General features: G+C 38.9%; 1 protein-coding gene across 1 annotated transcript in view; it reads left to right on the top strand.

The window, feature by feature from the left end:
• The window catches only part of bsnb (bassoon (presynaptic cytomatrix protein) b), a 58,977-nt gene that overhangs the window by 5,383 nt on the left and 40,282 nt on the right, over positions 1-13,312 (top strand). The window contains exon 2 of the mRNA XM_028405263.1: positions 898-1,282. Within this exon, the coding sequence (XP_028261064.1) occupies positions 898-1,282 (385 nt within the window). The remainder of the gene's footprint in view (positions 1-897; positions 1,283-13,312) is intronic.

Genomic DNA, 13,312 nt, shown 5'->3' with positions numbered 1-13,312 from the left:
CAAGCCACAAAGAACACTTCAGCGAAACTGATAATAGCAAATAGGAAATAGGAAAAACAGTAAACATTTACCTCACTGTTGGCTAATGTTATGAATAATACTATAATAATAGTATATACTATACTATAAACAAATAAGGTACATATTATGCTAAGTAAAGTACTACAATGTTAAGAAGTCTACAAAATGTGTTGCCTGTCATAACAAATAATGCATGTCCCTGTGTGTGTTTTCATTATTCCCCTTAGTCACTACCTCCACCTTGTTTTTCCCCTTCAGAAAGGCAGTTGTAATTACTCTACAGTGAATGCTACTACAGATAGAAGAAAGAAAAACCAAACTTGCTAAAAAAAAAGATCCCTGAGAAATATTATGTCAAAGCTAATCGAAAACATGTAAAATGTTTTTTTCCACCCTAGAGCATAGGTGAGCTTTTAATTAAGGTCTGCCTTGTAGAGTAGATGGGTTTGCATTCCTGTGGAAAGATTGAAAAGTCTGAGATGTTGTCAATGAATGGTGGGTGGGTGTCTGACTAAAGGACTGCAGAAAATTTCCACCGTGTGCTGTGTGTGTGCTCATTACAAACACATTGTGGCATACCGTTCAAGGCTCTGCCCATAACTGTAATCTCTGCAAATTCATCATAGGTAAAAGAAAGTGTAAAATGAGTGTTTACCTTGGAAATGGCAGGCAGAATAGTTCAGAAATAAGCTTGATCTTTTTTCTACTTTCTTTCTCAAGACTTTTTTGTCATTAAAAAGAGGAATTACCAGGTCATTTGCAGGGGTATCTAAAAGATACAGTATATCATAACTGATGTTTTCAAAGCAGCCAACTGAAGAGCCATGTCTAACATCCATTTTGTCCTGTGTGTTCTGTGTTTGTCCTGTGTTATAGACCTTCAGACCTCGGACCTAAAACAGGAGTCCAGAGCAGTCATGGGACAGGTGACAGGCTGGCTTCCCATGATACCCCTCAACACGCTGCACCTCAAGGAGAACAGGGCCAAGGCCACGTGGCCAGAAAGAGTCTACAGGTAGACGTGGGTAGCAGCAGGACTGGGAGGTCCCCTTCTGTGTCCCCAGACCGAGGCAGCGTCCCCACTTCCCCTTACTCTGTGCCTCAAATTGCTCCCATGCCCAGCAGCAAACTGTGTCCCGTCTGCAAAACCACCGACCTGACGCCCAGTGGGGATGACAAATCCACCTTTAACACCTGCACACAGTGTCGCTCCATGGTGTGCAACCAGTGTGGCTTCAACCCTAATCCTCACCTAACAGAGGTAGGCATTGCTGTTTGCCCTAACTCAGTGTTGGACTTCTTTGGTATGGGTAGTGTGTATCTGATGTTGGCCCCTGTCCTGATTTGCAAACATTGTCAGCATCTGCCACAGTGCATTCACATGGAAACAAAAACATCTAAAATACTGTTAAAACGGTTAAAAAAACAGCTGCTGTGTAATCGACTTCACAAACAGAATCAGAGTGAATTCAGGCATGCAGCATTGCAGACTGCCGGAAGGTTAAAGAGAACAGAAGCAAAGAAGGGCACAGTGTTTAATGTTGACTAACCAAGCACGTGGTTTCTGAATGAAACCTGTAATAAAATCAGAATATTTTCACAAACCTGTTCACAGACAAACAGGGATGTGACAGGATAAAAGACGGGATTAAAATCCTCGTGATTTTGATCTGCTTTAAAATAGGGCCAGGTGTCTTTATGCTTTCAGGCTTTGTATTGTTTAATATTATTTCCCCTGTGTGGAGTCTCATACGTAAACATATATGAGTCATATTGCTTGTCTGGTTCGTCACAATGATCGATACTGACAGCCTTGAAATTTTTATGTCTACTGCCCATTCATAACATCTGGAAAGGTGACATGGCATCAGTTCAAACATTACACTGAACAGACACAGCATGTTATATATAGCTGCTGCCTGTTTTATAGTGTTAATGTCGGTCTGAAGTGGGCAGTTCAGGTGTGACATTTTAATCAAATTTGACCTGTAAGTTCTCATTGACCATTATGAGCAAGTTATGTTGATTGTTGTTGAGTTAGTCGTGACAGCCAAGACCATGATGTGAATTTGTTGTATGCTGATTGAGAGCTGTGAACTTGTAGTCCTAGCTCTTGTTTGCCTTGATTGCTCAAGTGTTTAATAACTAGGTGGGCTCACGATCTCATAAGTCCTGGTTATTACACACTTCCTTGTTGAGGTGCACAGTAATGTATTAGTCACTTCCTATTAGGTACAATGAATCAGTCGCCCTAATCTAGAATAAACTCAGTTTTTTAAGCTGATGTGTCACTTATGTGATATATTATCCTTATATTTGTAGTCTTCAACCTTCTGACAGTAATGACTGAGCATACAAATTGAGCCCACAGCCTGTCCCTAAAAAAGCTTTTTGTAACACAACGGAATGCAGCACAACACATTTCCTCATCCTTCACATGTATCCAAGCACTCATCACTGTTAACAGGTAGCTGAGAAAGCCCATTGCCTTCATCCTAAAATAAATCACTCGCCTAATTTGAATTTGTCTATGCTTCACTGTTACTGTGAGTCAAGTGTGGCTGTGTCATCTGTCACAAAGTTTTACATCAACTTCAGTGAGTCATGTTGCAAATTGCAGCCAAGATGCAATGTCAGTTAAGCTGGCCTGCAGGCTATCGGAGCAACTGTAGGCTGAATAAACACCAGGATGAAGAGAGTGAATGTTTAGCTTTTGTGCTATAAATGTGTGCATGTAAATGCATGGGCTAATGGGTGTGTTAGCCTGAGTATGTGCATGCATGAGTGCATAGGCTATTTTTGCGTAGAACGAGCGAGAGTGCAGAAAAAGGGAAGGCATGATGAGAAGTGGACGGGGAAGAAGGAAATGTGTGGACCAAAGCGGAGACAGACAGTGGAGAATAGATCATGGCAGGGAGTGAACAAGAGCATGGCAGTAAAGAGAACAGCGGAGGTGGGTACTTTTCAGCTCAGCTTTGGTGAGCTTGTCAGACGCTGACAAGGAGAGAGAGAGACACACAGAGAGAAAACACTCAGCCTCTGGAGACCTGAAGATTTACCCCATAACCTACTTAGCATGGATTGGACCTCTGCTTCTCTGCAGCATATCTAAAACATCCTTATCACCTATCAGCCAAACTGATGATTGCCACGCTGTTGCCGATCAAGGTTATGATAGTGCTGAAGATGCTGATGACTGGAATTATGATTACAAAGAGGGTGACTGGCCAAGAGGAAAGTGAGCCATGGCAAAGAAGTGGTAGTTGCTTCAAAGCAGATTGTATTTTCTTTCTGATCCTGGAAAAAAAAAGTCAGAAATTTGATTTAGGATACAATCATCCTGTTAAAAGTAAAGTGGAGTCTTACTGGATTTTCTAGGATTATGTTTCTTGTTGTCTACATTTGGTGTTTTGACAGAAAACATCACCTGTGGCATTTCCTCATAAAAACATTCATTTAGCGTAGTTCCAGGATTAGTCTCGTGATGACACTACAAGCTTAGTCAGGGATCACATCCTGCTTTTTAAGAGACGTGCTTCTGTTTACAAATAGTTTATAGACGCTGATTGAACTGTCCCAGATTATAAAGACAATGGGAGCATAAAATCTGTTATTGAAAAGGATTTCCCTTCAAAATACAGAAAGGCGGCGGGGCTGATTAAGGTGTAGATAACTGAGGATGATCTGAATGTGTTACAATATGTGCTTATTCACCACAAAGTCTCAAATGCCCCAGAATCAGTTTTTATTAATTATTTAGAAAGCCTTTCTGTTCATGTAGGACTGTTTGAGGGATGGAAATAATTGCTGAAATGCAAGTCAGAGCTGTGTAAACCTGAAGATGGGAACACAATTTATATGTAAACAGCGAGCAACAAATGGATGTCATATGCCACAGTCTGTTACAGGGCTGTCAGTCAGGCTGAGAACACAAGGAGGTTTATTTAGAGAAGTAGGCGGAGAAATGAGACGAGCAACAGGTCGTACACGTGAGCATATATATGTACATGTGATCATCTTATTATTTAAAAAGTACTGCTTCGTGTTTGAAAATGTTGTTATGAAGATGATGTTTGATTATTGTCAAACAGGCAGACGGAGGCAGGGAAACGAGACGGTCTAAAGTCAGACTTAAAACAACAAAGAACAGGAGCGTGGCGAGAGAGTGAAAATACCACAGACGCTCTCCCCCGACAGTGTTCTCCCACCATCATACGGGGGAACATCTGCTTTATAATTGGTCCAATTTCTATTTTTAGACCCTACCCTCCTTCTGTCTGCAACGATGGCCCGGTCCTGAGAAGCCACAGCTGAAAAAGAGAGAGAGAGAGAGAGAGAGAGAAAGCTGTGTGAAAAAGCTGTGTGGTAGAAGCAGGAGACAGAAGAGGAGAGAAAAGCATCATCATAAATGAACACTAACAGCCAGAGCTCTATTCAGCTTATGCAAGAAAAAACTAAAACATATTAAGTGAAAAAACGAATCAAAGAAATTATTCTGACACTTTTAAAAAACAAATCTTTGTGCAAGTTGGTGTGTTCCCCCATGATAAAGACATCAATATTGACAAAACACTCTGAAGATGGATCTCAAACATTTGTTGGAGAAGTCATGAAATGATGACTTTTTAATGCCTTTGTTTGAAGAATGCCTCGGAGGTGCTTCTCTTTTTTTTTTTTTTTTTACCAACAATCTCACAAGCTGAGGAACAATTTTAACAAATTCTCCCACACACAGACTCCCTATATATATATATATATAAATATCTCTCTTCCTCTCAGTTCAAAATATATCAGGTAGGTGGCCACATCTGACAGATGCACTCTAGATAGATTTAGCAACCAAATGAAAAAAAGTGAAATCACACTGTAGACTCCAAAATAATGTGTTTTATCTTTAAGAATTTCAGACCAACATTAGTCAAAATTGCAATTGTAATGGTCAACGCGGCAGTAAAAAATTAATCTCTAGACTTCACCCAGGAAACCATGGTTTGTACCTTTAACCATTTCTTTTCTTAAAGTTGACGGTTTAGGTTAAAATAGTCCATTTAACAACATCAAGCAAATGTACCAAGGAAATGTTTTCCAGTCTGCACAAAGCTTTTTGCCACTGTTGGCTACTGTTTAAAGCAGTCCAGACTGGATCATTTATATGCACATTTGTTGTTCCACTCACCTTAATATTATCACATTTATAGAGACCAAATAAATTAAAAAAACACAGTGGATATAAGATGTGCAATATACAGTATATAGATGGCCAGAAAACGAATGTTCCCTCATATCTGCCAGATGTGTTATTATCACTTCAGAATTCACTCTTCTAACATCCCTTCAGCTACCTAACATGACTGGACTTGTTGGAATTGTCACACACATTCTCCCTCATTTAAAATATGCCTGACACATTTTCAGAAAATTTGAAGAATTTTTTTTTTTGAAAGAGCAAAGTCTCAGTCTCTCAGATTGTTCCACACAAGTGTTAAAAATAATTTTACTCAGCTTGTATGTTCTTTTCAGGTTATTCTAGAAATAGCTTACTCCATCTGTTGTTTTTAGCTGGAACTAGCAGCTACTTTATGAGTCATTCCAGTGGTCAGTTAGTGAAGGGAGGTATCAGCTCCCTCCTGCAGAAACTGCACATTTACCACTGAGGGTTTTTAGTAAAATAGCAAGTCTTCAACTTATGACCTTTTTTAAAGACTTTAAAGCTGCCTGGATTTTCCCAAAGCCAAAAATTGATTTTCTCAAGCTGCTCCAGCAGCACCAACCTGGGAGAACAAGCTGTCCACAGTGTCATAAGTGTACAGTTTATTTAGTTTTTTTCAAAGTGTACTTGAAGACAACTTTGTAGGTTGTGAGTGTCTCAGGTAGAGTATTGATCCTTCATCAAACTTTTCAAAAGTGTGTGTACCTCAGACTGATGGCTCCTTGCTATTCCAGTGAAAACAGTTTTTATTGTATTTATGAAGGACAAAAGTTTTAATATCTCTATATATATAATTGTAAACTAAAGTCATACAGTCGTATCAGTGAAGTCTGTTTCACCTTAGGGAGCTAGAGTACAGTTCCTAATCCCCATAAATTAATTCAAATATTTAGCACTAGACATCTCTAATCCTGCTTTGCATTATGTGGCACAAGTGATTCAGTGGCATTCAGATCTGGCAAAAGAGAAGATAATGAGGATACTCTGAGGGACTTCTAACATGGGTGATGTACGAAACGCTCAATGTCGAACATCAGGACTTGTGATATAATGAAATGTTGTCCTTAGAAGAAGATTTTTTCAGTTTTCAATTTCTTCAAGGTCAGATGATTAAATAAATCTGATAAATGTTCTTATTGTTGTTTGTAAATTGAATTTGTGAATCTCTCTCTCTCTGTTGTCTCTATTATCTGTCAGCTGTTTAGGGATGAATACATTTAAAATCTATTGTACATGTGCAATATGTACACATATGTACAGATTACATAGATTACAGGCTGTTAGTTAGAAATTCAGCTGCAGGTATGCTGGTAGGCAGCAACATTTAGGGAAAAATACTTTTTGAAATCATTTATGAGAATATTAGTCATTCGAAATATCACAGGAAAATTAGCTAATCTTTTTTATTGAGGACAAAATGATAGTTTCACTCCCACCTATATGATCATTTAACTCATTTGTGTATCCTTAACTGAGTTACTAACTTAGGAATATGTGATATAACACAATTCACTGCAGAGTAGCTGCATATTCAAATAATGATGCACGCATATCTATAATGTATATTACAACTTAGCATTTTACAGAAACAGTAGATTGAGTTCTTAGCGGTTTCCAGCACAGTGCTTTAGGATTTAATCATAGACTGGGACTTTAAGTGGACAAACAGTGGGAAGTGGGTCAGGAATCCAGCTGAGACACTACATGCTGAATTCTGCATATACCAAAATATTTTGCAATAAGACCTGCCAGAAACTAAATCTGGGACACTGGTTTAATTATTACCCCGTAACTCACTGCATTTAAAGTGCTGTCTCGCTACAGTCTTTTGAACTGTTCTCTGCAGCAAGGAATAATCAGGAATGATCAGCGTGTGAAAAATCACATGAGCATCTTTAGCCCTTCTTTTGCAGCAGCTGTATTAAAACTGGACAAGACAGACATATACTAAAAAAAAAACTTCATTTTACACAGTGATGTTCGATTAGTGGCATTCTTTATACCTTGATGTTCATATTTATCACTTCGGTTTTTAGGCTTCCTAAAAAACATGCACTGTTCCCTTCTGTCCATTGCATTACAGTTTCTCGTTTGCAGTGGATTCTTCTGGATATGTGTGAAACAACCTGACAGAAACAACTGTTCTGTCAAATATAACTCCATACCTGTTTTTTTTTAAAGCTTAATCCTTACAACCTTTAAATGAAACTGTGTCAGCTGAGCATGTTTAGACTCATGTTGATTTGTAGCATTGTGCATGATGATGTCGTCTGTCACCCTGTACAAACTACATTTTACAGTAATGTGCTCAAGCACAAGAGTGGCACGAATGCAGACTCAAACAACACAGCCAAACAACTGAATATTAAAAGCTTCACTAAAGGAGCAGCAAATCGCTTGCTGGGATGTGCTGTTGCATTACAGTGCACATGTACATTGCCTAGATTCTGTACTGTAAATCAAGATTTAATGTCATGCTCACTGCACTGCTTTCCTGCATCCGTAGTAACACCATGACTCCCTGCTGCGCCAGCACACCTGGTGAGAGGCATTCAATCAACAGCATGAATAGAGATTTCACTTCCACACAACCACTCATAATTTGTTTGTTTTTTTTATGGACGTCGTTCCCTGCTTGGCAACATTCAGGAGGAAAACAGATGTGTTTTATTGGGATTGTTCTTGTGTTGATGTTTGTAGAAGCTGGCTAAGTAGCAGATGGAAGGCAAATTGTCAGAAGGAGAGAGAGACAGTGAGAAAGAGAGAAAAGCAGGAGAGAGGCATTGAGAGGAATTTCAATGTCTTTGGCCCAATTTGCAAGGAATTGATAAACCGCTGCACTCCAAGCATCCAGAGCCCCAAACTGCAGTGCTCAGCTGCTGTATGTACTGCATGGTGATACCGCATTGTGATCTCAGAAACACAAACTCTTTCTTCATCTGCATCCTTGTCAGCTGAAGTTTGATTCTGTCTCTGAGTGAGCTTGTTACCCAGCTTTTCTGGTGAATGATGGATTGCATGAAGTCTCACACCTGTCAACAAATTTTCAGAGAGGAAACAGTAGGAAACTTTGTGCATGATGCATGCAGTGTGTGTGTGTGTCTGCAGTTTTACTCTGTAGCTGCCACTCCTCATATTTTTAGGTTCATTCTGGGTTACAGGTCAATGCTACACAAATAAATACAACACATATACTGATTTTTTGATTTTTTTATCAAAATATCACAAAAATAGAAACATGTTTATGACTATTTAGAAAGAGTTGTTTGTGAGGCTTGTAGGTACTTTCAGTACTTACTTATTATGTTATAAATAACTGGGCTATTGCACAGAAGATGCACAGAAGAACACATGTGTCTTAGAGTTGCCTCTTAGATTGAGTTGTCAGCATGTGGAGTGAAGAAGATAACAGTGATGCCCATGAAAGAGACAAGAGTGGATGGCTTAAGTAATTTTATATCACCTAAATATCACCTAAAATAATTTAAATGATGGAGGATAACTCCTTTTTCTTTTTTCATAACGGCAACACATCTGAAAATGTTATCATCCAGCAAGCAGGCCTTACAGTGCCGGGTGGAGACAAAAATATACTCACTCTTTGAATAGGTTGCAACACCCAAATTACTTGGTTAAGTTTAGATAAAGATTTCTTTAAAAAGATCAGTTGATCTGGTTTTCAGAACCACTGAAGCTGATTGGAGAAGCAGCGAAACAGTTGCCTCGCTTAAACCTTCTGAATGAAAATGAAAATGAGAATCTTCATCGATATTATAAACACTAATATTCAACTAGGTAATGAATAAATTATTAGAATTCTGTCAAAGATGTAGTGTTTCCTTGCTCCTGTTATCATGAAGAACCTCATTTGTTTGCATGTTTCAGCCAGGGAGGTCTAAAAAAGACCATTCTGCTCTAATAGGATATCTCTGATATCTCTGGCCTAAGCTGACACCAACTGATTGAGTGCTGATTGTGAATGAAACAGCATTTTGAATTGTAGGGGCAGATACTTGTGTAAAGGTGATGTCTAACACAAGATATAACTTAAGTATCTGATTAATTCAATAAAGACTAATTTCATGTTCAAGAGTGAACTTCATCAGCTCGGAGGTCAAGGGTTAGCTCATTTAATTAATCATTTAGTTAGATTGACAGAAGATTAGGTTGCAAATCTTCTAGTAATTGATTAATTAAGCACTTTGTTAAAATCAGCTGTCAAACATTTCCACATTTTTAACAAGTTCAAGCTTGATTTGTGATAGTAAATTATTTACAGGAACAATGACAGCATTAACAATAAAATATTCATCACTTATATGGATATAATTATAAAAATGAATTATAAAAAATGTAAGCCTGCATACTGCCAGAGATGATTTTCTCTCCTCATTTGATCCCTATCCAACTCCCTGCTGGCCCCTTGCTGCTTAAAGGTTCTATTTCTGGCAGCAAGTTTTCCTCCATGAAGGCATGGTGCTCCAGCATCCGGTTGTGGCAGGCATAGATTTCTCAGGTCCGGCCTAATGACCTTTGACGTGCAACATTGCATTGTACCCACATGCAAGTGTTTAACATGCCAAAGCAGTAATCCATGTGTAAAATAAAGGCCTGATGAGAGCCGTCAAAAATGTATAGGATGGAGGTGCAACAGCAATATTAGAGGGAGTGATGAAGAAATAAATGTGAGGGAGAACAAGATGGAGGGTTGCAACAGAGAGCTGATAGAGAAGCAGGGCAGAAGACTGAGTGTGCAGTGAGCTTGTTTTTTTGCTGATACAGATCAGATTTCATAAAGATCCACATGATTGCCTCATAACAAGGGGGACGCAGCAAGGAATGAGATGGAGAGATGAGGCGGAGGCAAGCATAGACAGCACAGAAATTGATAAATAGCTGCTTGCCCTCCCCACAGCTGCTTTTTTTTGTTTTTCTGGTTTGTTTTTGTTCCTCCAGCAAGCTTTATATGATTATATTAACTGCAATTTAACAGAAAAAAAATACCAAGGACAATAATTATGATGGAAAGAGCAGTTAGTGCTTAAGCCTCTAATAGGATAAGGAGTCTTGTGTTAGGTGGCGCTGTGTTGCTCAAGTGATGGCTTTTTTTTCACCATCCACATGACTCTGGTTGTCAGTGTTCACCTCTGCTCCCAGCTTCTCGGCTTCCATGACTGACAGCGAAAACCATGGCCTCATCACTGCTTATACCAAGGATTGGCAGGGGGCCAGGCACTAGGCTAAGATGCTGCTGTGCCTGTGACTTACTCTGTCTACGCTGACTTACTGAATGACTGACTGATCGAATGACAGAGAGAATGTAAGCCAGGTGGAACAATGTACTGAACATTTTCCAGCTGTATAGTGCAGTTATAAAAACAATATATTATCATGAAAATAAAGAGTAACTTAACATGCTAAAAGACAGTTAAAATATGACAGATGGGTGTGGTCAGACATGTGCTGTGTTGCAATTGTAACAACATCCAGTGGTAATTTTACACTGCCTGTATCACCTCAGAAAGGTGAGAAGTTAAACCATCTTTATGCATTTTAGTGGACCTGGAAGCAGAGGTAGTCATTTGCAAAGAGCAGTTAATATTCCTCAGGATGACATTTAAAATAACTTTCAACCATCCAATCATCATATCTGTGGCTTTTTACCCTAACAATGTTTTTATGCGTGTAGCAAACTTAGCAGTTTGTATTCACAAAGGAAGCAACAACACAGGTTGTTTTTTCATTCAAGTGAAATAAAACAACTCCTATTTGTCCTGAAGTTAGCCAAGAACATGGCAGAAAAGCTTGTTGCAAGTTGGAGATTTTTGTCATCTAAAATAGGTTTAATGTTGTGAAATGGTTTCAGACCTGCTACACATTTTTCGTAATCGGCATGCATTTTGAACCTAAAGTACACTTGTATGATTCCAGGTACACATTTTGTTGCATCTCGCAGTTGATTGTGCCACTGAGCAACAGCGCCCTATGTAAATGAAGTGAAAAGCTTTCGGCCAATTAGAGTGCTGCATTTGAACCCACTCAGCCATCTGCCCCTCCTAGCCAAATGATGGCGCTACTACTGTTTGCATTGCCTTGTGTAGCTTAGCTTAGCGTAGTCAATGGAGTTCAGTCTATTCAACTATCATGTCATGACATGACAACAGGAGCTCTGTATGTATGTGCATCAGGCTTCTGTGTGCAGACAGCAGCAGTGAATGCCTCCATAAGGCTAGTTTGTTTTATAAGTCTTGGGGGTTGTACTCATAAAATTACTTACAAGGTTGGCAGCTCTGTGGTTTGTTTTAACCCAACCCAAATAACCCAGAAGTAACTAACTATACAAGAAGCCTGCAGGACAAAACATGCATGGTCTTCATGAATGAGTGTCATTCTTCATACTTACACATAGTAAATACTGACCGGATGCTTGCAGAGATTCGGTGGCCTAGGACGGAGTTACTGTACATTGATCTGTGTGTATAGCATGTATAGTGTCTTACAACAAGTACTTTGAGGCCAGCAAATTTAGCCTAGATTGAGACCTGTGAGTCACTGCCCACTTCTCAATTTTCTCAGCAATTCAAGTGAATAGTTAGAAATAAATAAATAAGTACATCGTAATGACTATGCAGTCTGATTATGAGACTACGGTAAAATTAATTGTTATAGGCTGAGGTTACTTTTTGTTTGACTAAAAGTCACAGCACAGCAGTGAGTCAGTGCTTTGCAAAATGTGAAGCAATATTACTACTACTTCAGGTCCAGTGACTCATGCTGTTGTAGCTAAATTGTAAAGTGATAATCTGCCTCCAAGCTTATATAAAATTTTTTAATCTCTATGGCAAAGTCATATGTTTGTTTTTGTGCACAATAATCAGCCTATTCTCAGCACACATTCATATATAATCATTGAATATATACAATCACAGGAGGACTAAGTTAACTACAACTTAAGTAAACGCTTGCAAAAGACATTACAGAAAGGAGAAAGACACAGATTTCCAGAGGGAATAATAATAATCTGTATTGCTACTTGTCAGTTGTACCACATCAGCTTGAGTATTTGTTGCACGTGTTGTCAGAATAATAATAATTTTTTTTCTTTTGCTTGTGTTTTGTCTATTTGCATGTGATTTCTTATTTTAGTAAAGTTGAGCTGTCTAAACAGCTATTTAGCATTGCAGTCACTTTGACAGTCATTATAAAGCATATAAATATTATTTTGCTAATGCTGGTTAATAAGCACGAAAATATACGGTTATATTCTGTAACTCATAGTTCACAATGGTACAAGTGTGTTGCCACAAGGTCCTTCTGTGTATTTAGTCTTCTGTGTATTTAGTCTTCTGTGTTCTTAGTCTTCACTACCTTTGACCTAAAGGTATAAAAGAAAAAGCCAGCAGCCCGACCTCCAATCTCACTCTTTGTGCCAACTTCTCCAACTGCTACCCAGCCTTCACGCAACCTTTCTTTGGCTGCATATATAATGCATTAAGGCATTATGCAATGACCATGAATCCAAGACAGCTACAATAGTGTGGCAGCTGTCAAAGCACCAGGATGCCAATTACCACGTATGGCCATGTGCCATCAGAAGTGCTTCTTTCTGACTTTCACCTTCTTATGTGCCTATGTGGAGCAGAGAGAATGCTAGAAAGACACCAGGAGAGACAAAGCCATAAAGGAAATAACAACAGCAGGAGAAACGAGTGGAAATTGGTGGGAGGATTTTAATGAGCAAGGGAACATGTTGTATAATGAGAGAGAAAGTAAGAGAAAGCAAGGCGGGAAGAGACACAAGAAAAGACACAAGGGATGACTATAAAATCAGGGTCAGCCATGATTTATTGAAGTTGTCCAGAGTTTACCCCATCTGTCACATTTATTTCCCACACATTTGTTTGTGGATAAATGATGTTTACCAGTAAATGCCCATGCGGAGGCACAAAGATGCTTAAATCCTTCCTCAATGAGATATTTTACATCATTCACAATTATTCTGTCATTCAGTCATTTTCCACGCACACATTTTGTCTTTCCTCTTCACTGCAGGCTGGAGGCTACCCCAGCAAGTGGAAGGCA

Source organism: Parambassis ranga, chromosome 5 (assembly GCF_900634625.1).
Source record: "Parambassis ranga chromosome 5, fParRan2.1, whole genome shotgun sequence".
In the NCBI taxonomy this organism is placed as follows: domain Eukaryota; kingdom Metazoa; phylum Chordata; class Actinopteri; family Ambassidae; genus Parambassis; species Parambassis ranga.
This window is presented reverse-complemented; position numbering and strand designations above follow the sequence as displayed.